Source organism: Corvus moneduloides, chromosome 11 (genome assembly GCF_009650955.1).
Source record: "Corvus moneduloides isolate bCorMon1 chromosome 11, bCorMon1.pri, whole genome shotgun sequence".
Classification (NCBI taxonomy): domain Eukaryota; kingdom Metazoa; phylum Chordata; class Aves; order Passeriformes; family Corvidae; genus Corvus; species Corvus moneduloides.
The window spans coordinates 5701194-5726406 of record NC_045486.1 but is presented as its reverse complement, the minus strand read 5'-3'; the positions used below and the strand labels follow the sequence as shown (position 1 = coordinate 5726406).

The window sequence follows — 25213 nt, the reverse complement described above, 5'->3', positions numbered from 1 at the left end:
GAACGCCTTGGCTCAAGGGCTGGAAAAGACCTTAAAGACCGTCCGGGTCCGCTCCCCACCACGGGCAGGGACATCTTCCACTCCGAGCCCCGCCCAACCTGGCCTGGAACACTTCCAGGGGTGGGGCTGCCACAGCTTCTCTGGGCAACTTGTGCCAGTCCCTCACCACCCTCACAGGAGAGAATTTCTTCCTAATATCTAGCCTAAATTTCCCCTCTTCCAGTTTGTATCCATTACTCCTTGTCATGTACCCCTACTTCCCCTGTTTCAATTTGTACCCATTAACCCTTGTCCTTTTAAACTATGCAGTTCATCTTTTAAAAAAATGTAAACTTCAAACACAGCTAATGCATCAGACTAGAATTCAGGTTGCGGCACTCAGCACTGCTTAGTCTCTGACTAAAGCAGCCAAATGATGCCCCAAGTTTTTTAATCGAGGTTGTAAGTGCTCCTGAATGTCCACAGAAAAGCTACAAACTCAGGTGTTTTTCTGATTTTTTTATTAATAAATACCTTAACAGCACCAATGATACTTGAACATAACCTTGCAATGCTGTGCACGGCGGCTGCTTGGGGACAATGAGGAGACACGTCTGTATTTTCATGTACAGTTGATAATTTTCTCCTTTTGTCTTTCTTGTAAACTAATCCATCTCTTCCATATTTAAAACCTTTCATAAAATTGATCAAATCAATACCCAATAAGAGGGAAATGCTCATTTTCATCTACTGCCTCCTTTGGTTTAAGGTGACTCAGCAAGTCTCAGGACTGCTACAACTTAAAACCAGATTGTTGTGGTTCCTTTTAAAAATGTTTTTTCTCTGCAAGTATGTGTACACACATGTTGAAAACAAGACTTTTAGCCACCTTAAAGTTCCATGTGTCTGGAAGTACACTAGCTTGAACGTTTTGACAACAAAACCAGGGAAAAGTGTATTTCTATACATCAGAGATCTGTACATGAATAAGCATTTATACAAATATAATCCACCAAATATTGGCTTCTACATACAATTCTGAAATACGGTGATTCATTTAGATTTCCTAACCTTCAACCATGCTGGCACTAACAGGAACATTTCAGGCTGCTTTAACACCCACAGAGTATGTGTTTTTAATAAGGTGGGCACAGATTTCTCTTGCTGTATTTGCACTTTACTTATAAATAAATTAAGTGGTAAAGTGAAGCTTGAACAACATAGTCTGTGGTGTAGTAACATCAGCAACTGCAAGTTCCTGGCCATCCACAAGCCCCAGTTCTGAAACAGAAAGAAAAGCTTAATTAATTTAATTAAACCCATGTGCTTTGCCTTTTTTTTTAATTTCAAAAAAACCAAAAAAGTTAGGAATGCTATTCCCACCAACCATAAATATGATGAAATAAAGCTGCAAACAGCTCGTTGGCTAAATTAATATTAATCTAATTTAACCAGGAAACAGACCTCGTCAAGAAATACATGTAAAACTCTACTGAAGTATGTTTAATTTACAGCAGTTATCAGGTTGCTTTGTTGCATCTGCCTGCACTTCACCTTTAAACAACTGATATACCTGGGAAATATGAAAGTAAAATTGAATGAGTATTGAATGTAAAAGGACAATGAAGCATGTTCTACTCCATAATGCAAGATAAAGCTAAACATCCATACAGAGGGGTGAAACTGACTTTCTCTAACTTGAGAATCTACACCTGACAGCTCCATGATACCTTTTAGTGTCTTGGAAAGATTTGGCCTTGTTCGTTCTTCAATTGAAGCTACTGTCTGCAAATTAAAAAAAAAAAGGGAAAAATATTTTCTTTCAAATTCAGTAAATGTAAATTCAGATTATTAAAGACAATTATATGTGTTCAGATTACCTGTAAATAAAGTGTTTTATTTCCCCCATACATAGTTGCTGTGATAGCAGGAGATTTCATCTGCCTATAAATAAAACATTTAAAAACAAACAAAACACAAACCAGGCAATCAGCTCAAAAATACATTTAGAAAATACAATTTTTAAACGCTAAACTAACAAATTATCAAGTAAGTCAGAATGGTTGCAACTTACAATGAAGCATTATTTGTCAAGTAATCCAGGATCTCCTGCAATTTAGCTGATGGGGAAATCTCTATGTTTTGGGGAAGCTGGCTGCAGGCTGGACAGTTCTCCTACCACGAAACGGCACAAGAATACACATTATGTTAAATATGATTTTAGAAATGCTGCTACTAAGACCTCAAAAGTGTTTGTGTTGTGTTTTTTAAAAGTTCTAGCTCTAGAAATATTAATAGTTGCAAATATTAATGACAAAACCCATTTCCTTCTGAAGTCTGTCACTGATTGACTCCCAACAGCACTCAGGTATTTATGAATGACAAATTTCGTCTGACATAAAATCCAATACCACCAATGTTCAGATCAATTTTTGCCATAACCTCTTTTTGGTAAGATTTGCCCACGAGTTGTCTTAGGTTTGAGGATCTTTTTTTGTAGTTCTACTCTGCAGAAGTAGCAGACCAGTAACATTGTAGTTTCCACTTTTAAAACTTCAGAAATATTATCATTCAGTGCTAGGGGCAAATTGATTCAATGTTGAGGTTCAGAAATACACACAAACTGCATAAATACAAATCAAGGAAACAACCCTTCCAGCTTTTAATGGCACTAACCTTTCTTTCAGCTTCAAAACTGTATGTGTATAATCCATCCACATCATTGAACACCAAGTAGTTGTTAAGAGGAACATATGCACTGTAATGACAAATATGTCAGTGTTGATACATGGCATTCTGCTGGAAAACATGGCTGTTATTAATAAGAAATTAAATACCTTGTGGCTATTTTAAAAACTTCCATGGCACAAACAGCTGGAATGAGAAAAAAAAACAAGACAATTTCTTCACCTTCTAGCTCTATCAGACATGCAGACATTAATGCACACAGTTGTACCAAAGAAGTGACAAAAAAAAAATCAAGTATTACAATCTGTAAAGAGAAAAATAAACATCTGAAGGCAGCAGGCTGCATTAACACCAAAGATCTGGCACTAATCTGAGACTATGTCAAGCCTATGTACTGTGTTTTTCAGTTATTTTTTTCCCCAGTCTCAAATGCTTTTGCTCTCTCCCAGAGTCATAACGTGTATCCAGTCATACAGTTTCCCTATGGAAAACAGAAATGAGACTGTAAGAATAGATCAGACACATTTAAAAATTACTATTATCCTCCCCAAGTTCTCAATTCTGAAGTGTTGTCCTACAAAACTCTTAAGTCAGTAAAGCAGAAGTGAAATGAGCTCTTTCAGCATACCTGCAATTACTGCATTTGTAGAAGCTACTGCTGGAATAATTCGTTTAACCACCCCTGTAAAGACAAAACATAGAGCTCTGGGTTTTCCAAGAAATTCTATTGAGAGACTACTTTTAGACAGAATAATTTCAAAGGGTGGGTCTGAAGGTACTTTAAAGGGTCCGGGAATTTCTGTAACAAACGGGTATAATGGCTCCAGTATCTGGGCACTTTTTTTATTTCAGGAATGGATCAAGCACGTTGAAAAAAAGCAGGTATCAAGCAAAGAGAACTACTGAACAAACTCTGAATGCAAGTATTCTGTATTTAGCACTGGAAATTAATTTAAAACTCTGTTCTATTCCTGTTTAACTGGAGAAATGCATAAAGGAAAGACAGTTGAGTTTTCATTTTGGTTAGTGTTTAAAATGCTGATGAAATGAGCAACAGCATACTGCACTTGCATGTGAACAGAGGCATGGACAGCAGAAGAACAGATGCTATAGATTTAACCAGCCTGAACTGGCACAAAATGTTGCTACTCCTAAAAAAGACAATCAAGTGCTTTTGTTCCTACTCTTTGACCCAGCAAGAGTGGTCACCATGTAATGTAAACTGTGGATCTGCTCCAAGTTAAAAATAAAATGGCAAAAAAAATGTTCCGTTTTGTCCCAGATAAGTTCCTCTGATTCATCATGAATGCCTGAACATCTGATTCGTCATAAAAATATTTGTGCTGGCACAGGAAACAAGCTGCTTGTTACTGTTTTAAGGACGAAGAGAACTCTTTCTCAGCACAGCTGCCAGCTTAATCATAACAAACACAAAGAATGCCAATCCAGCCCAGGTGCAAATGCCACAACTAGGTAAAATGCCACCCCCTTACCTTGGGTGAGTCTGTAGGTAACACCTTTAATATTAAATTGTGATGCTCTTTCTAAAGACTTCTGGTAAATCCACTGTATATGTTCAGGGTCATCCCCATCCAATGCAATACCTTCTACAGTAAAGAATTTACAGATAAATTGCAATTACAAAAGTTCTTCAGAAACACAGCATTCTTTTTTGTCTAAAAAAATCCCTTTAATTTGAAATGAATACCCCCTGAAGCTATTGAAACTAGACATTTTAAATAACCAAAGTATTATTTTTACAAACATTTTTAGTTTTAACACACCCTATACACAAACTATAATCACTGCACATATTTATAGAGCTGCTACAGGTTACATTTTCATTCGGGAAAGACACTGTGCAGTGTGAGAAACATGAGCAAAGATGGAACTGGAAAGTGAGTTCAAGAAAAGAAAATCCATCTCCAGCTCAGAGGAGGCTTAGAGCCAACATGACCATCAACCACACGAAGTTAAGGGACAGGATTGCATTATTAAAATTATACACCCAACTCAAGTTAATTAAAAGGAGAAATGTTCATTTAGCACCAGCACAATACACTAATTACCTCCAAAAGGCTGTTCCTTTGGCCACTGCAATATCCTGACATACTCAATGCAATGCTCTGGCAGTCTGGGCATGGATGCAATGGTGCACATGGGAAAATTGACCTGGTTGGGCAGGGGAGGAAAACCAGAAGAAACCATGATACACTAGGCATAGCACGAGGAAAAGAAACCAGAAAATCAGAGGACTATGAAAAATGAATGAATTCACTGGCTGAATTACCTGTGGTGGATAAAGCGCAAGTGTGCATTCAACACATGCTGTCATACCAGGAATAATCACACGTACATTTCCTTTGAAACCTTCTGTCCCTCCATCTATTAGAGGTATGATGGAACTTGGATCCAGGACACCATCTTCATAATGCAAAAATGACATCTAATGAATAAAGGAAGGGGTTGTTGGTTTTTGTTTGGTTTGATTTTTTAAACAAGTTGCAGGAAGAAAAAAAAATCCTAACATTTTATTCTTACTGGTACACCATAATACTGAATTTTTAATACAGACTTTATTTTAGGGGTGCATAGTATATAAAACACTACTTATCTGTCAGTGCACAAGACTTTATCAACCTCCTTCACCCTCTACCTCCTCCCCTTCCTCCCCAATAAATGCTATTATTTGCTATATATGTTCTTAAGAGTTCATCAGAACAAATGGTTGGTTGGTTGGTTGGTTGGTTGGTTTGAAGGATTTGGAGGGTTTGATTCCCGATTTGTTGGTTTTGTCTTTTTATTTTTTTTAATAAAGGTAGATACTCCAGATCATTGTTTTATAAACAAATTCACAATGGTAAAACTACCTAGTTTTTTTTCAATGACCAGTTTTCTGGTCATTGAAAAAATACTGTTTGGGTAATGAAGAAAAAAATCACAATGGGAGCATCCAGAGAAGCTCTGGAACTTTCCTTCTTGATTTTCAAAAGCTGACTGCAGAAGCAATGTAACCTAACTTTGAAACTACCCCTGTGAGTCACTGCACAAGTGTTGGCTAACACACCTCAAGAAAAGGGCAGGTAAGAGAGCTCACAGAAAGAAAACAGAAATAGGTACAGAAAGCTGTGAGTTTCAACAGCCCTCATTCATTTAAATGACACATTCTACACAAGTATGTTTAATTTCAGTTATCTAAACTCAAGCAATAATCAGGCATTAAGAAGATTGAAGACTTTACCAGCATGCCATTTATCCATCTTCTTGCAATTATAGAGTCCAGCCCACAAACAATAATATGAAACTCTAGGGAGAAAAAAACATTATTCAAAATCTATACTAATGCAGACTTCCTAAGACAAGCAAAGTATTCTGTCCATAACAGGGACAGTGACTGTAGCTTAGCTATCTCCCCTAGATTACCTGTATCACAGATGCACTTAAATTTTGTCTACGTGTTACTTCTATTTCCAGTATACTGTGGAAGACTAAAATAATTAGCAAGCAAACTACCAGGAAAAGCAGTGAGCAGCAACATCTGCAAGGTTCCCCTAAAGCACCAGTGGGTGTTTGTCAGGCAAACAAATTCCACTTACGTCGATAGAAGCTTTCATCCATGTCTTGAATCTTTTTAAAATATCTGAATGCAAACCCAGTAAAGGAATATATTTTTAGTTAAGTTTACTGTTTTCTATTTGCTAACCTAAAGCCAAAATATTATCTAATTTATTACTGTAGTTCTATACAACACCTCCTAAAAAACTATGTGATCTAAGAGTCAAATTCCCACTGCTGGAGCTGTAACATCTCACACAACTAGTGAAGGGCACACTGGAATTGTCACAAATGGGAAAGCTCAGCAGGTGAAATATTTAGGAAGCTCAAAACATGTGCTCTCACCAAGTCCTCTATCAGTAAGTGCTGCTCTATGTTTATAAACTAATGCCTCCTACCAGTACTTATGCAAAACTCACTGGTGAATAATTCCAGTATCTCATTGAAAATTGCACCTGAATAAAAACTCAATGGAAAAATACAAAATAATTTCCAAGCCTTTCCCATGCAGATTCCCTGTATGCTAATGGCACATAGAAAGAATTTTCAACTCACCAGCTGAATGAATGTGTTCTTTATTGTATGAGAAACAGGATGGCAGCAAAATACTTCAGATACTCTTACCACCTACAGAGTTTTCTAGGATATTGAAGCCCTCAGGGCTTCTCTGTGAAAGGATACGGTACAACAGCACAGTCGGGAATGCGGCTGTTCAGGAATTCCGCTGCAACTTCTGCTTTTGGTCGCCCCACATCCTTCGGTCTGGGAAAAACCCAAGCAATTCCAAATGAATTATTTTAGCAGATTTTGTCTTTCCAATCTCTGTGCATTGCAATACCGAATTAAGTGGCTAATTGTTACTTTAGGACAATTTATTGATACGGATAATACTAAGGCATCCAACCCAAATCATTCCATGATCCCTTTAAAGCATCAGATATGAGAGCCTCAGAATTAACTACAGTTATCAGCACCAAAAAAAATCCAATGATTTTTCACTGTACTTGGATGAAAAAGGTACCAGAAAATCTGAGACCTCCATCTGTGTGCATTTATTCCTTGGTGTCACCTTTTCCATCAGTCATTAGCTGTACTAGAATGGCAAGGAACATATGTTGATTTTCTTCATGCCACAGATCCCAAAACAAGAAGGAATCAAATGCAACATTTAGTTAATTCTGAGTACTATTGTGACATGAAGGCCCAGTAATCTTTACTGACAGCTTGTCCAACCAAATTAATGAACATATTAACATGTTTTATTTGTGTACATTCAAAACAAGTTAAGCTGTGAAAATGTAAAATTATCACTCACCGAAACAAAAACTGTCGATTAAGGTTAGAAACATCTATAGTATCCATGTCAATAACATGGATCTGTCTGAAGCCAGACAGTGCCTGGGAAAAGAGAACGTCAGCTTCATTTAATGGGAAATTAAATGCTTACAAAGCTCCAGAATTCACTCCACATGCCAAAAAAGCAACCACTGGAGGAACAAATGTATTTGCTCCTCATTGCCTGCGCAGACAGGTACATGGTCATTCTTTGTTCAAAGGTGTTTTGTTGGGCTGCTAATGCTGGCATTTAGACAGATGGAATTAGTAACATTTCAACAGTCCAAGACAATGTCCTCCTGAAGGCAATATTGCTTTGGCCTACCTAATCCTAACACAGGGAGGCCAACAGTAGGCTGATCTATAAGGGGAAACTGCAGGATTTCCTCACAACTGGGATAAATCAAAAGGATCCATTAGGGAAAAAAAGCACAGAATTTAAGCAAATACCATAAGCACTTCCCTGCTTGGTGGGAACAAAAAACCAAAGTTTAATTCCCTTAAAAGGCTTTTAAAAAATTCCTTTTAAGGTTTTGGACATAGACTATTTTCACAGTTGGCATAAATGAGTCTGGCATATTGACCCAGAAATCACAGTTCAAAATAAGGCAGCATTCCTCATGGCATTCAATGCTGGAACAGAAGGCAAACACAAAAATCATCTCCCTATCTAAGAATACACCGAACCTCTGACAGAAACTCTGCCTCATCTCCATTTGCATGCAGGCCATCACTACATCTGGCAAATAACTTTACAGAAAAGTTAACTTAAAACTGTATTGTGGGTCTGATCTGAAAAAGTAGTGACATCAATCACACACAAAGAAACAATGTGAACTGCAGTTAAAGGGAAATGAATACTGTAAAACATAGGGTTTAGAGAAATGAGTTGTGATATTCTGAAGTGACCAAAAAACTGAGTCATGTACAAAATATGTTTTTTCCTTTAAGACTCAATCTTTTTATATATATAGATTTTGAAATTTCTCCCTTTACATTTTCTGAACAAACAGAGCTATCCCATACAGAGTAAGGGATGGACAGAAATCCTTGTTCTTAAATAGAAACATGGGAAAGCAGAGTAATAGTCCAAAGTACCAAACTCAAATGGGATCATAACAGTGATACACTGAGATGAATATGAGTGCTTGTGAGGATAAAAACCAAAATAAAAAGAAATTAAACTACTGCATTCCAAACAACACTTCCTTGTACCATTATGAGCATGATTTGTTCTTAGTTGACTTCATTTCCCTCGATCTGGCAATTAGGGAAAATCACCAATATCAGACTGGATCTAAGGCTGCACGTTAACTTTTGGCTACTTTTCATAAAGAGCAGCCTGTTGTCCCTCAAGACAAGCTCTGAGATAGCTGAATAAATAACATGCAACATATGAAAATACCACCTTTCAAGTGCATTCTTCATGTTTATTGTCTGTATCAACACCTATTTTACACATGTTTATTAGTATTTAGAATTCTAATAGCTATATACAATCAAAACTGCAATATTAGCCAATTAAAAAATATAGTTTTGTCAAGAGAATTAAAAAAAAAAAAGAGAAGATTCTAAGAAGAAAAGGGTTAAAACAGAGTAATTACCAGATTTTTCAGGAGTTCACATCCTAATCCTCCTGCTCCAATAACTAGTATCTTACATGTGCTTAACAAAAAATCCAGGGCCTGCAGAAAACATGAAACAAAAAATTAATACAATTCATCCTTTGTTTCATGACCCTTACAAACATGTTACCATAAATTTTCAGTGCCTAGTTCTCAGTGCCTAGTGAGTTACAGATAAAACAACTTTGCATTAGCAGAAGCAATTACATATTGGACTTTAGTCAGTTGTTCACTTCATGCAGTTCCTATATCCCCACTTGGAGAAAATCAAGACCTTTGCTGATATCAGTATATTACTTTTGTATTACTTTTGACCATGAAAAAAGCAAGGTCCACTCTTACTATTATTTGGATTAAGGTGATAATGCTTTTCATCTTCAAGTATTTCACTGATACATAATACAAAATAAATCTAAACAGACACAGACAACTTTGCTGGACAAAAAGAATTGAAAATTTTAAGCATATAACTGCTTTCTGTGAACTGTCCTACTTGATCCCAGCCTCCAACTAGTGAATAATTGAACAGTACATTAAAAAGGTAACAGGAAAATACTTTCAACCATAAGGTCTGAAACAAAATATACAACAAAAGAAAAAACACAGGAGAAATACTTAAAAGTCTACCCTACTACACATTTTACCCAGTTCTCAAAGTACTCGTATTAACATTAATTTCTTCTTTAAGTACAATAAATTCCTCACTGTATCAAATTACTTAAAAATGGAGAGAAAAATGCTGCTATTTTTCATGTGAAACTCAAAAAGAGCATAATTCATATGATGTTAAGTATTTATATATGATGACAGCAAGCTTGAAATTGACAGTGTACAACTTAAAAATACAAAGTTATGAAAAGAACACAACATGTTCTATGACCATAATGTTCAATTGATTACAACACAAGCTTTACATGAAGCTGTAGTACTCACACATTGCTGGTGGTCAATTAATGAACCTATTCACATTAATTTGCAACACACTCTACAGATATTTGATTGAAATTAAGTCTTTCTCACTTGAGTGCCTGGCTCGAAATCGGGATGTGTGAATGGTCCAGATCGCTCGAGGAACTTCTTTACATGGTTCCAGCGACCTTCCCAGTCTCCAGAGTCCCCACACCCACCATCAACAGCCATTCTGCACAGAACACAGTAAATTCAGCTGCAAAATCAGACAGAAAAATGCCACACCTCCAACTTTCTACACAAAGACCACCTAAATTATTGATCATTCATACAAATGCATCTGCATATTCTTTATGCCTGTAAGTTATGCACATGAGCATTTGCATGAGTGGGTTTTATTTGTGGAACTAGAAAGCAATACTATAAATATGCACAGAGGGGAAAAACAACCCAGGCATTCCAATAAACCCACCGATTTAACTGTTACTAGTAAAAGTCGACCTGCACTGAAAAAAGGGTCTAGTCTTATTACTTTTATTTCCCTCATATTTGAAGAGGACACGGGAAGAGAGTTTGTTCCTTTAGATTTTGAGGGTGATGGTTTTTTCATAAGTCAAGTCTTGTATCTTTTTTTGACAGACTTATCAGTCTGTAACTGCAATTGTGAGGCTCTGAATAAATTACAGCAACGTGCCCCAACATCATCCTCTGAATTTTCAGGGTAGTTTATTTAAATAAATGTTTAAAAAATACATGAATCTTGAATGTTCTTCACCCTCAAATGGTACCATGGAATTAGAACCGCCCCATTTTTCAGTCATCCATGAGCCTGTCTGCAGTAACAGTCTCACTTGAAAAAAAGGAATGTTTGTAGTTATCTTCCTTTAAATTTCCAATGCAGAATTTTACAGATTTTTTTCTCCTTTTGCAGGTCACTTTTAGTAGTACATAAGTATAGATTTAAATTCTTAAAAGACTTACTAGAATAGTTCAAAATCAGCTCTCAAGTAATTTTCTACTATACGATCAACACTTACTTCCCAATTAAATAGGAGTTCCACTCAATAAATATGATTACACTCTATGTTAATATAAAACTAAGTTCGTTATAAACGAGCTCTGCAAATCATGAGTAGGAAAGGATGTGCCACCACTGATAAAGTGTTATCTGCTTTCTCCTATGAAGCACTATGAAAAGCACTTGTCTGATAACTGCCGGGTAATGTTTAGAATTTATTACAACTTCCTCGTAACTCATCTCAAAATAAAAGGTAACTGTGGTGAAAACATCTAGAGTGAGTTCCTTTATCTTCACAGAATTCAGGACATGGATAACACAGCATGCCTATAGTAACTTAACTTACAGGCAACTGATTTTGCAAAAAATTTTCATTAACAGGGAAAAACTTCTCTGAACTGCAGGAATAAATAAATCATAATTCACCTGTGGGGTCCCTGGCCATGGCAGCGGGTTGGAACGAGATGATCTTTAAGATCCCTTCCAACCCAAACCATTCTAGGATTCTATGAAATTTTGATTGCAGACTGAACTCTTTCCTAGTTAACTGTTGAGGGAAGTTACTTACTACATGAGCAGTTAAATAAGACCTACAAAAATTATTTGAATTCATAACGGTCTTTTGACCTGAGCTGCACTTTTGTATCTCCCCCAGTTTTCATAATAATATGAAAATACACATATTCCACATAATGGGAAATGGTGTAAATAAACACAACACTCCCTCTGCAGAACCCCTCATCTGTTGTACACCAGATTTCAGGAGGTGCATTAAGCACTGACTTGAGCAAATAAAATGGGTCAACAGACATCACAAAAACTGCTTCTATGGATATTACAGGTTCTAGCTTCTCTGGAAATGAGTGTAGAAGCTGCGTTTGGCGACACTAATAACAATTTTTTTCATTCTTTTATATAGTCCCTATAAACAGCCATTAAGCAGCAGCACTCTTTTTCTGTTTAGATGTGTATTTCTGTTTAGAGACATATTTTCCTTCCTAAGTGATAAAAATGATAAGATCTAGTTTCACTTTTGCAATTACACTACAGTTTGCTTTTTAGAGGGTTGGACATTGTGGAGATCTGAAAAACATCAGTAACTTAACCTGAGATTTTATGTTTTATTTCAGAGACCATTTTTTCAAGTGTTTCTTTTTTGTGTTGTAACAGCATGACCAGGTATCAAAAGAGTTTAACAAAATTCTTATTTATTTAATTGAGTTGTTTTCATTTTAAATTTTGTTTCATCTATCAGAGCACCACAGTCCTTATATTGCTTTAAGCTCAGACTTTTCCCTGCCAGCTTCACATCTCCAAAGCTCCATGCTTTTGGGGGACTTGGCATGCACCCCTCCCATCCAACATGCCCAGGCAATGTTGTGACCCTCATCCCGACACACATGCACTGCCAGTGCCCAGGCAGGCCTGCCTGGTGATCCTGGGGAAGAGGGACACAAGCACATGGAATGGAGTAAATTAAGGGATGTAAGCAGATGATGTTAAAGATTTCTCAACATTAGTTTTCATGGCCTTTAAGTCAGGTGCGTAGATTTTAAGAGTTTTAATGTGCAGAGACAACTGTTCTGCAGTCTGAATTTTTAATTTTCAGCCAAAACTTAAGCCACCTGCTTCTAGCCTAGAGGCCCTCCCAGGTCCCTGACCGGCAAGGCAGCTTTTCCCCCTCTCGTCACCAAGCTCCTCAGCACACCATGCCAAGCTGCGAGCCCGCAACTCCCACCCCGCTCCGGGGCAGCCCCTTGCTCCTCTCCCCGGGAGCTTCCTCTCTCTCCCCGAGCCCACGCTGCTCAAGGGCCCTGCCCCACCTACGCCACCTTTCCTGGGGCTCCCTCCTCCCTGCCCGCGCCTCCCGCGGGCCCCGCAGCCTCCTCCCAGCCCTCAGCTCCTGCGGGGCTGCGGCTCGCCCTCACCTACCCCCGGCCCAGCAAGCGCTGCCCCTGCCCCGCTCGCCCGCAGCCCCGCACTAACCCATCCGCCAGCAGCTCCTCTAGCCTCCTTCTTTTCTTCTCCCTAAAAGAGAGAGAATAAAAGAAGGGTCAGTATCGCGCTACAGAGACCGGGGAGGAGGGAGAGGGGACCCCGGGCCCGGGGCAGGGCCGGCCGAGCACACACATACAGGGCACTTACGGTTCCTCACCATCCGCCATAGTTCCCTCTGCTTCCCACAGTGCCCCGCGAGGGGCGGGGCCGGGCCCGCCGGGCTGAGCGCGGCCCGGGGGCGGCGATAGTCGCGATAATCGCCAAGGAGACACGGCGGGGACCCCCTCCGGACACCCCCGGTCTCTGAGACAGAGGCTCCGTCCCGTCCTGCCTGCCCGCACCCGAGGGATTTCCCTGCGCCCGCCTCTCTGATGATCACAGAGTCATGGAATGGTTTGGCTTGGAAGGGACCTTAAAGATCATCTTGTTCCACCCCCTGCCATGGGCAGGGACACCTTCCGCTAGACCAAGTTGCTCCAAGCCCTGTCCAACCTGGTCTTGGACACTTCCAGGGATGGGACAGCCATCTGAGCAGTTTCTCTGGGCAACCTGTGCAGAGGCCTCACCACCCTCACAGGGAAAAATTTCTTCCTAATATTTAAACCTACCGTCCATCAGTTTGAAGCCATTCCCCTTTGTCCTGTCACTCCAGGCCCTCGTAAATAGTCTTGCTCCATCTTTCTTGCAGCCTCCGTTCAGGTACTGGGAGGCCACAATTAGGTCACCACAGAGCCTCCTCTTCTGCAGGCCAAACCATCCCAATTCTCTCAGCCTTTCCTCGTAGCAGGGCTGCTCCATCCCTTGAATCATCTTCATGGCCTCCTCTGAACTCAGAACTTCCTGGGACCCATGGAGGCCATCCTCAGGGACAAAGTGTGTGGAGATCATGGTGCCTGAAAGCTTCCAGGAGGGCTGGAACTCAAATGTGATCAGGCTCGAGCTGGTCGCTGCCAGCCACAATGGCTTTTGCTTTATCAGCACTCCCTGGGCAGGGGCTGGACAGGGACTGCACATAAACCAGAACAATCGCAGGCCAGGAAGCAGATGAGCAGCACTAATAGAGATTGTGCTCAAGTAGGGATGTAAATCCTCTATGGACTGAGCTGCGAGAAGCAAGTGCCAGCCTCTTACTGCTATATTACATTTTGAGAGGGATTTTGATGGTTGGCGTGGTAGTGCAGCATACCTGTGATGCTGTGTGATGCACAGACAGCCTGTGCTCGAGCCATGGTGGTTGAAGTGTGACAGCCTGAAAACACAAGTGTTCCAACACGGACTGCTGGGGTCAAAACAACAGCTGCTGGCACCAACCTTTCCCTCCAAAGGCACGGTCACCCTGTTGGCCATTTCATGAGCTCTCTGAACACAGAGTCTGGTTTAGAAAGGAGACATTGTTTAATCTGCGCAGGGTGCAAGGCAGAAGTTTCTGCAAATCAAGCACCTCAAGGGGTAAAAAGTTCCATCTATTCTATAGTAAAATTTACATGAACACGCCTATATAATACATATTCTCCGCCTTCCTAATGCATATTTATTTAGGTGATGTAATCTTAGGTAATACCTGAAACCCAAAGTTCTTTTCTTCATTAGGCAAATTCTTTTATAGAAATTATCAGACGACATCAGTTACGTTTTCAAAAGGTGAGAAAATTCAGCCTGAAGACAGAAAATTCAGCCCGAAGACATCAACCCCACTAGCAGAGCCTCCCTGCCATGGGACACCCGGCAGTGCCTCCTTGGCTGGGGCTGACACTTTTCGTGGTGCCTTCCCCCCTCATCCCTTGCTTCACAGATGATGCCAAGTGGCTTCGCCACGTGAATGCTCAACGTGCATCACCTCTTGCTGAAGGAACAATGAATTTACAGCGATTATTGACAGCAGCCCCTGTCAGCTGCCAGCCCTGGGCGGTGACACACGCCGGTCGCTTGTGCAGCTTCTGCTGCTCGTTCGCTCGCGGGTTCAGCAGCGCAGAGCGGCGGCGCCGGACCAGAGCGGGGCCGGTGCCGGTGCCGCTGTCGCTGTCGGTGCCGGAGCCGCGGTGCCGGAGCCGCCCCGGGGCGGTGCCCGGCGCTCCCGAGCCTGCGCGGCGGCGGCGGCGGCCATGGAGGTGCAGGTGGCCCCGCTGCGGGCCTGGGACGATTTCTTCCCCGGCTCGGACCGCTTCGCCCTGCCCGACCTCAAGGACATCTCGAAATGGAACAACCGCGTGGTCAGCAACCTGCTCTACTACCAGACCAACTACCTGATGGTGGCCGCCGCGCTCGTCTCCATCGTGGGGTCAGTGCGCGGCCTCGCGGTGCGGCCGGGCAGGGCCGGCGGGCCGGGGCGGGGTGGGGTGGCCCCAATCCCCGGGCGGGGGGCTCTGCGACCCGGCCCGGTGCCACGGGAAAGCTCCCGGCCAGCCCCGGGCGGGATGTGAAAGTACAGGGGCGGGGGAGCTGCCTTTTCCCTTTCTCCCTTTCCCCCCGTTTCCCCATACCCTCTTTCATTCCCCTTTTCTCTTCCCGTCCCTCCTTAAACCTCTGGTGTCGTTTAAAAATGTAGAGGCCTGGTTTACAGCCTCCCTTGGCGGGGGGACTCGGCAGCAGTCTGGTTTGTGATGTGTTGGTGGGGTCTGACCGGTCTGAGGGCTCCCTGTTATCCCCCTTTTCCATGCGCTGCCTCTCCAGCCCTGTGCCCAAGGCGGAGGCTGCGGACACCCCGCCTGGCAGAAGGCAGCGATGCTTGCAGTGCAGGATGTCGCTGTTCGCGGAAAACGGAGCCGCATCCCGCACAGCGGGGTCTGTGCTTCCTCCTGAACCTGCCCAGTGGGGCTGCTGAGGCTGAGACACGCTCAGCTTTGAATTTAAAAAAATGCATAGATCAATTCTGCTCTCTCTTACAGTTCTAAAGTAGTGTTCAGGGCAAGCCATTCTTATTTCTGAGCTAGCTCATACTGTAAAACTTTGCTATAAAATTAATAAGGTATCCCTTTATTTCGTTTTGGTGGGCAGGATTGAGACCTTCAAGGTAGGACCATCTGCTGGTACAATGTTGTGTCACACCTAGCATTCCTGAAGGGAATTAGGAAGTAACCTTATAATCACCTTCTGAAACAAAGGCTATGTGACTCTTATTTCAGGTATTGCTCTAGGATATTTGGCCAGAAAGCTCTTAAGCAAGACATGCAGCAGAAACTGATGATTAAGATTTTAATATGGAAACTGGAATACTCACTCTTCTCAACAAAAAGTGCGCAAATGCTTAAATTGGAGAATTGCCCAGCCACTAGGCCAGAGTGGCTTTGGCTGAAGTACATCTTATCTCTTATGTTGCAGAGGCTTAAAATGATTCCCCTAAATCAATTTTTTTTTTTTTTTTTTTGGATAAGCATTCTGCATCCTGTTAGGGCTTCTGAAGCTGTTGACCCAGCATCTAAGTTGGTAAAGATTCTGTGGCTCACAAGGAGCTTTGACCTACCTGTGCTCTGTGGAAGGATAGGCTCAGAATCCTGCATTTTCTTCTTGATGCATATGATGGTTTCAGGTTCGGGATAGTGGCACAGGCTTTGTTCTTGTGGATTTTGGTGAGGATATGTTGCAGTGATCTTTACAGACTAGTAGACTGGCAAAATGAGACTTCCATGGTCTTGCTGTTCTTGTGCCACTTCGTTTTAGACTTCAGTGTTCATTACCATTGTTTAGCAGCACGATGCTGTAGCCAGCGCTTGATGAACAGGTAAAGCACAGTGTCCCTGGAAAGCGGGGGGATGCTCTTCTGCCCAACAAGGTGGGGAAAGAATGTACACAATTTTGGTATCTCCAGCTGGAAAACAGGATGGCAGCAGCTTTTACTCACCCTCCTAAATTGCTCCTTTTGAACTCTGATTGCTTTTCTTCAGATCAAGGGGGATTTGTTTCCCACTTATTTCCTACTAATGTGCTGAGGTGGGAGGTAGAGGAGGAAGAGAGCCACAGAAGATGGAAACTAATATCAGAGCTGGAATTACAACATCTTAATATTGAGCGATAATGCTCTGTGTTTAAAACTTATGGATGAACAAGACCTGAAGCGGGATCTTTATCTCAAACATTTTTTTTATTGCATGTCTTAGAGTCTTTGGTATATGATGAACATGATTCTTCTAACACAGAAGTAAAATTGAATGGGAGAAGAACTCTAAAGGAAATGGGATAATACCTCAATAGAGAAAAAAGTATCCATTTCTTTTAATAAAAATATTTTTCATTTGGCCAAACTGTGGCTTTGGGAGAAAGGTAAAGAAAGTTCTCCTGATAAATTTAAATTGATGACTAAGTTGTCTTGCACTTCATTCTATAATGGGCAGGAACCCTGAGTGATAAATGATGAATCATGGCTTTTTAGGAACTCCAGGGCTGTGTCCAGGCCTAAGGGCAGGATTACTGGAACCACTAATGTAGTGGTCTTCCTGTGATCAAAACTAAACTTAGCCGATGACCAACTCTACCTGCTCTTAAACCATCTAATTATATAGACAGCCTTGAAATGCAAAGATAGTATTTTCAGCTGTTGCAGTACTTGGTAGCTGTGGTTGTGCTGGGCTGATACAGAAATTGTAGCCTAGAGCAGATATTGGAAATACAGTGCTTTTTGCCACAGCTTTAGTTTACTGCCCCACCTACAACAAAGCTGACTTCTGCAGTCTTTTACCTTCTCTCCACAAGGTATGGAATAACCTTACCATGACCATAGCAGAATTTTAATGGTCTTTACTGCATCGTGTCCCTGCCTTTCTCCCTCCATTTGCCTTCTCCCATAGCTACTGTTACCTGTAAATGAAGCTCTGTGCTTTGCAGTAATGCAGATTTTACTTTCAGCCGACAGGACTGGGTATAAAATAATAAATCAGTGAACAAGAAACTGAAACTCCTGATTTAGAGCCACAAATACAGGTAGCAGTCACACTCCCTCTTCCACACTCCCTCCCTGCAAGTTCCTTTAAGAAGGACTCTGGACTTGTCTGCTTTTTCTTTTTTTCCCCCTACAACTCTGTTGCAGTAGATTGCTGACAAAACCAAGATCTTGACAAAATTGTGCCCTTTCTCCCGATTATAGAGGAACTGGACTCACTGTTCTTACCCTGAGCCAGGACCCTGCCATTGTGAGTCCTGTATAACTTTTATTAAAATCAGGGCCTTCAGGGCCTCCCACATCTTGCAACTTCCCTCAAACAGTGAATTTGGTTAATAAGTGAAACTTGTCTGTTCTTCCACCTACTCCAACAAGGCCTCTCTGTCATGTAGTTCAAACTTAACTGCTTTAAATTAATGTAATTTCATCTAGGCTTTTGTTGCCATGTACTTGCTAAAAATTAGCTTCTAAATCTGACAGTTTTTAAAAAGCATGCTGAATTTCAGAGTGCTGCATCAGTGCTCATTCTGTCTTGGAATAATGTTCTCCTTGCAGCCTGAGGTTTGATGTCTCTTTCCTTTGCCACTTCTTTAAAACATCTACTGTCCATCTGTACAACCCCAGCAGTCAACAACTGTGTCATATTTTTTTTCCTTGTTTCTTCCCCAGACCACTACCTTAGCTGATGTCCTTGCAGTGATTCCCTTTGCTGAAACAAAGACTCCAGAGCAGCAAAATGTTAAGTTTCTCTCATGCCTGATGAAAGATTGAACGAGCAAAACACATAATTTTAAAACATGTTGCATAATAACATTGGTGCATAACTTCATAAAGGTCTGGTAGTTCTTCAGGCAGGAATCTGTCTCCTGTTCTCAAAGCCGTGCAAGTGAGCAACAATAGGTACAGAAGCATTGCTAAATCCATGGATGCTGAGGGCTATCCCCTGAGACAATGTGCTATTTATAATTTTATGTGTTACCTGTAGTTAGAGTTGTATACCCTCAGTGAAGCTCAGAGTATGGGGAGGGAGGAGGCAGAACTTCATCTTTCAAGTTATTTAAATTAATGCAAATGAGGAAGGAAGCATTTTAGTGCCCTAACCTGCCCAGTGCTTGGGCAGGGGTGGAGCAAAAGGCCTTTTAAGAGGGAATTTTCATGCTTATTTCAGCCTAACTGGGCTGGTCTAAATAAAAAAATGTTCTCAATGACTGCCAGTCTCAGCGCCTTTGTTCAGACTTGCCTGGTCACATGCGAAAGAAACAGATGTGACAGCAACTGCTGAATAATCACCCCAAGACAGTAATCTAAAATGGAGATGATAGGAGGATGGAGCTATCTTGCTTTTGCTTTTTATGTGGCCTATCCTATTTCTGGGCTCGTGCTGCCAGAGGCTACCTGTCTTGCACAGAGGATGTTCCTCACCAAGCTCTTTTTTCCCTATGCTACAGCTGTATGTCCTCCCCCTCTCCTGCTGTAAGGCTGTGCACAAGTGTGCAGGTATGAAACAACCTGACAAGAAGAGGTGATGTGATCACTCACTGAAAGCTGAGCTTCTTGTGTTTTCCTGCTCCTATGTGAGAACTCTCACCTGTCTCGTGATGCATGTAGGGCAGAGCCTAGAAATACGAATTTAGTTTAAAAAAAGAAAGTATTTCATCTTCATCTGTTTCTTCTGGCCAGGGGTAGCTGCCAGTACTTCTTCCCAAACACCCTGAGCATGTCTGCTCTCCTGAGGCTGCTTCCACCAATACGGAGTGTCCCGTGCCCCTGCTTGACACAGGACAATGCCGTGCAGGATGTTTCTTTTCATGTATTTGTTTTCCCTGTCTCTGCTTTGTATCTAGGCAGATGCTGAAGGAAGCCTGGTATCTGCAGGGCAGCAGGAAACTGAATGATGGCTTTTCCTTGTCACTTTGTCCCAGCTGTACTGGAGGTCACAGCATCCCACCAGGGTTGTACCTTGTCACCACAGAAAACAAAGAAGGTCATCCAGCCAGGGTGCTCTGGGCTGTTAGCACCCCCAAATGCTGTTAGTCTTGCCACACTGACTGCTTTCAGGGTCAGAGAAGTTAGTGGGTTTTACATCCAACCCTGAAAGAGTTTTTCTTCCCCTAAGTCATCTGAACAGTGTAAACTCAAGTCACCATACCCTTGCCATGCTGATAGTTCTGGGCATTACATTCTTAGGTATTTGAGGTCTCATGAATCCCTGCTAAAGGGAATTATATTTAGAAAGTGTCTTGCAACATACTTAATGGCCGGTCACTTACCTTTTCTCTGGATCTCTGAAAGATTTCCAGCCTCCTTGCCTGAGCACAAATTTGTCCTCTTGTGTTCTGACCTCTGTATAAATAAGGCCAATATCGGTGTTGGTGGTTCAACAGTAAGGTGACTTCTAGAGCTGTTACACAGCTCTCTTTTTCCCCAGTCTGTGGTGTTCTAAAATTACATATCCCTGTTTTTTCCTTTTTAGTTTTTAGCTATTGTGTTGCGTGCCAAGAGATCTGAGTGAAACTGGATAATGGAGTTCTGCTTTCCTGAAAAATGCCATTGTTGTAAAAGGATTTTCTATATATGAATTTCTAGGATAATCTTAGTGCTGTAAATTACGCTGTGGGCGAGTCAAGCAATAAAGGGTGCAAGCCAGCACTGTAATCACCAGTAGTGAAGTCTATGGACACATGGCTGATAATTTGAATACTGGTTTTCAGTGGCAACTGCAATCCCCATCTGTGTTCATGTGGCTCTGAATGCCTTCACTTGATACTTCTGTTCACTGTTCCCTTGTACACACTGGAATGCAGCCCACTTCAGAAAACATGTAATTCAAATCACTTTCCTCACAAAAGAGGGATCTTCTGAATGCATTCTCCCCTCACCCCACTTCATATCCCTTTCAGCCAGTCAGTTATACAGAACCTGTGCAATACCAGAAAGAAATGTAGAGCAGAGAAGTCTTTGGTCTCTTCCTTATAAGTAAGGAGGCATGGTTCTTCACCACCGGTTTCTGAAGTTGTAATAGGAGTAACGGGAAATGTAGGGATGATATGGCTTTGAGAGTATTTTCCAGGCACATGGAAAATGTAGAGTGGAGCTCTGCCTAGATCTTTGTTACTTCCAGGATTATCTTGTCCCTGTATTTTTAGCAACAAAAAATAGATTGCTGTGAGTTGTGTATGTAAGTCTGGCCATTTCAGCTCCAAGACAGCTGAGGTGTGGAGGTGAATTCTACTTTAAGACTCTCATATGTCCAGTAGTACATATATAACCCAGGCACCAGTGTGGTCCAGTCATGAGTCACCCTCCTCCTGCTGCAAAGGAGCAAGACAAAAGTGATTTCTTTCCAGAGCAATGCCGTTCAGTTTTTCCAGCCTGGAAACTTTAGATTGACAATTCAGAGCTAAATATAATCTGGCTAGCTACAGGGAGTGACTCAAATGTAACAAGCAAGTCTGACCTGTTACCACTTCCAAAAAGCCCGATTGGCTTTTCAGCATGAGTAGCAGAAGCAGGTGGGGAACTACTCTGAATTTTAATCTTTTTATGTCCAGTTGTCCCATCTCCTCTTGGCACAACTGACTTGAAGAATCAAGAGCCAGTCCTTGCTCTGAAATAATTCTTGGGGGTTCTTCCTGCTCCAGGAAAATGCTCCCTAGCACTGCAGGTAGAGCATTGGCAGTACCAGTCCTGCAGCAGATTTCTTCTGCCTGGGCCGGATATGAAGCACAGACCACAAACCATAACATCCTCCTTGGCAGTGGGGAGGAGTGGTGAATCACTGGGCCTGATAGCTTTGGAGCAGCAGGATGAGCTGCAAAGTCTGCAAGAGTAAACCTTGAGCATGTCTGGCTTTATCAGGGTGGTGTCATGCTGCTGCCATAGTTGTAATAGCCCAGAGGCCTCAGCTGCTGTGTAATCACATCAGTGCATGTATAAGCCAGAAAATTGGAATGCTCATGAATTCACATAACTTAATACTATGTAAGTGGAATACCGTAGATCCTGAACTCTGTGTGAGTACAGAAACAAGCTCAGCAAAGTCATTGCTGAGAGCTTGATTCTGAACAAGCTCTAAATACTTGGGAAAGTGGTTTGAGCAGATGACGCTCTTGCCTTCTTCCAAAAAAGGGAGTTGCTGTTTATAGTCCAAAGCTGATCCATTCAATGGCTTGGTTTGCTTGGAAACTCTGATAACAGTAACAGAACACAAACCTCAGCAGTGACTCTTGCCAGGCCTGGCTCTTCTTCCTGTAAGGCCTTTATCCCATACTCCAGGTCCTTCTGACTCTCAGGCATCCTTGCTTGGGACTGGGCTTCCATCTGTTGTGCTGACAGTGGCAGGCTCCTTCTGCAGGTTCATACAGTTCTTTTGTTTGAATGTAAACCAATGAGAAGGTTTATTCAGAAATGAGAAATAGTGAACTAGCTTCCTTTACTCGGTGTTCTACCTTTCCCATTTTGCAAACCCAGACAAGATACCATGAAGAGCTAGTTCATCTGAAGGCCTAGCCTGAGCCTGGTTTTGGTCATGTGAAGGGAGAAGATCAGTCAATGTTGTCTCCATCTTCTGTCTGGATATGCTAACTCGGGGTGTGATTTCAAAAGAGTTGACTGCAGAGGTAGGAGGGGCCCTGGTAGGAAGTGCTTCTTTGATGACTTGCTGCAGAAACTCAGCATCCTAAGCTAAGCTCAGGAAGAGAACATAAAGACAAAGATTATCCAAATTCAGTGCTAAGGGTTCCTTGTTCAGTTGTACTTTTTACTTTAGCTCCTGTTAAAGACCTTGGTGAGGGACAGCAGAAACTGCCTTTTCAATGTCTTACCTTCCTAGTAACACTACCACTGAGCTGGCTGATCCTATATGGACACAAGTCAGGAAGGTTGTAAAATTGAACTCTTTTTTGTTGTTGTTTCCTGTTTTTTCCAGGTTTCTGAGTCCCCTGAACATGCTCATTGGTGGCACTGTGGTGGTGCTGGTGTTCCTGGGGTTTGTGTGGATGTCACACAACAAGGATATACTCCGCAAGATGAAGAAGCAGTACCCAACCACGTTTGTCGTGGCCATCATGCTGTCTAGCTACTTCTTGATCTCCTACCTGGGAGATGTCATGGTGTTCATGTTTGGGATCACACTTCCTCTCCTCTGTAAGTGTTTGTTCTCTTCTCTGTGAGCTAAAGGTGTGTGACTTGAGCTTTCTCAAACAAGTCTGCAGAGTGTAAGTCAGCTGTTAACTTTGCTATCTCTGCTTAGATGGTCCCCAAACAGAATTGGGAGGGGACACAAAGCTGCACAAGCCATCTTTAGTGTTATTATTAAATGGGTACCTGTGGTACTTAAGCAGCCATTGATACGTCATCATCTTCTGAAGGTGCTGGGATGTGTCTTAAGTGCTGCAAGAACCATGCATTCCTTGGGCAGTAGCAACTAATGAGTGTGTTTCTGTCATGCAGTGATGTTTGTCCACGCTTCCCTGAGGCTCCGGAACATACAGAACAAGCTGCAGAACAAGATGGAGGGGATGGGTTTGAAGAAGACCCCAATGGGCTTCATACTGGATGCTCTAGAACAGCAAGAGGATAGTATCAACAAACTGGCTGACTACATATCTAAAGTGAAGGAGTAAGCAGCTGCAATGTGGCATTTCTGCCTGTTGCAGGAGTGTAGTTGCTATTTACTATTGTTCAAGCTTGCTTTCAGTTTATGTACAAAACAGGAAATGCATGTGGTACAGGTTAATAGTTGCAGGATACAGGTATTCCAAGGTCTTCAGGGCTCCTCTAAGAACATAAGAACAGCAACTCTTTTTCTATTGTATAGCAAAATGTTTTGGTGTTTACACAAATTCATACTAACTTAACCATGTTTGCTTGTCTCTTCTGCTGGGGGTAGAGGAGGAAGAGATGGAAACCTATGGAATGCAGTCTCTCAAACTGTCTTGTAGCAAATTGGTCTATTAAAGCAACATCCCTTTCATCTCAGTTCTAAAGTATTGCAGTTTAGCCAGGTTATGCTGGGTGGCACCTTCAGTCTGGTGATGCTCAGATGAGTTGAAGTGTATCAAAAGCAGGTACCTCTTGCATCCTCCAAATCCCTCCCTTGAGTGCTCTGTATTAGTTACCAGCTTAACTGGCACATGGTAAAACGGTGCAGTGCTTGTATGCAGTCTGGGTTCCCGTCCTCACCTCACAGCCGTCCTTCAGCAGCCATGGGACAGTCCAAGTAGCTGTAAGCATGAAGAGTATCCATGGCACTGCCTGCCTGTCCCAGTAACATTTATCTTCAGGCTCTCCGAAATCCTCATCTGTAGAACTGCTCCCTTCTGCAGGAGAGCCAAACTTCCTTGTGTACCAGCTAAACTCTGGCCAAGCGTGGGAGAAAAATAGATAGGTTGGATGAGCTGGGTTTCTACTCCGCTGATGTTTTTAAATACTGCTACTTTAGGACTTACCTGCTTTAGTCTGCACAGGCTGTTTGTAGATGGAGGTGTATGTGTGTTCTTGAGCGTGGGTCATCTTTTTCTTTCTTCTCACCCAGAATGCAAAGATACAGGTCAAACATGCATCTGTTGACTCTGTACTTCCAACACTCATCAAGGAATAAACTGGATTTCAGGTTTACAAGTAAAAGCAATAAATGTCAAGATACAATTTTTGAAAACCCATTCCAAATTCATGAAGATATTTGCCTGTTAAAACTCCTGATGTTGAAAGCAGTGTGGGGGATTCTTTTATATATACACAACTTAACTGCCAGCTCTGTTGGAATCATCTTGATAACAGGAGCTTACCAACAACAGGGGGGAAAGTTGTCCAGGTGAGACTCCATTTCAAATATTCTTGCATTTCTCTTTTTTAACCAAGTAATTGATTTAACAAAAAAGCAAAGATCCTTGAAGTTGAAGCTTTTATGTAACTTGCCATGCTGTTTTCATAGTAAACTGTGTAGAAATCTGAACATGTCATTCCATTTAAGTGTTAAGGTGATCAGTATTTATCAAAAATGTCTGTATATTCCAGCTGAAGAGTCAATGGCCTGTTCCTCGCTTGTAGCGCATGGTCTTTGTTTTTTGAAAACTGTTTCCACACCTAAAGAACATAGTAGCCTATGACTTCATCATTACAGTAGCATTTTAAAAACTGCACAGTTATGAAGAAAAATAAATTCTAATGGTTGGAAACTTGAGCTTGTGTCTGTGGTTGGGGTAGTGGGACATCCGCTGTCACCCTGCGGCT

At 41.8% G+C, this 25213-nt stretch overlaps 2 protein-coding genes across 5 annotated transcripts; one reads left to right on the top strand and one right to left on the bottom strand.

Moving 5' to 3' along the window:
* Positions 1-483: 483 nt before the first annotated feature.
* On the bottom strand, positions 484-13324 carry UBA3 (ubiquitin like modifier activating enzyme 3). 4 transcript variants are annotated; one of them, XM_032120894.1, is made up of 18 exons: positions 13255-13315; positions 13096-13137; positions 10203-10323; positions 9162-9242; positions 7538-7620; positions 6904-6984; positions 6264-6307; positions 5909-5973; positions 4958-5113; positions 4737-4839; positions 4161-4274; positions 3296-3349; positions 2817-2853; positions 2656-2737; positions 2054-2154; positions 1860-1923; positions 1710-1764; positions 484-1260 (listed from the first exon to the last, which is right to left on the bottom strand). In XM_032120894.1, exons 1-18 carry the CDS (start codon positions 13272-13274, stop codon positions 1172-1174), a joined length of 1392 nt encoding a protein of 463 aa, XP_031976785.1. In that variant the 5' UTR covers positions 13275-13315; the 3' UTR covers positions 484-1171. The 4 variants fall into 4 exon arrangements, with proteins under 4 accessions (XP_031976785.1, XP_031976787.1, XP_031976786.1 ...); XM_032120896.1 differs by having other exon boundaries at positions 13244-13304; XM_032120895.1 differs by lacking the exon at positions 13096-13137 and having other exon boundaries at positions 13255-13324.
* Positions 13325-15146: 1822 nt separating this feature from the next.
* Positions 15147-24039, top strand: ARL6IP5 (ADP ribosylation factor like GTPase 6 interacting protein 5). The gene is made up of 3 exons (XM_032120853.1): positions 15147-15385; positions 22908-23125; positions 23432-24039. The coding sequence occupies exons 1-3, from the start codon at positions 15210-15212 to the stop codon at positions 23602-23604; spliced, it is 567 nt and encodes a 188-aa protein (XP_031976744.1). The 5' UTR covers positions 15147-15209; the 3' UTR covers positions 23605-24039.
* The last annotated feature ends 1174 nt before the right edge of the window (positions 24040-25213 follow it).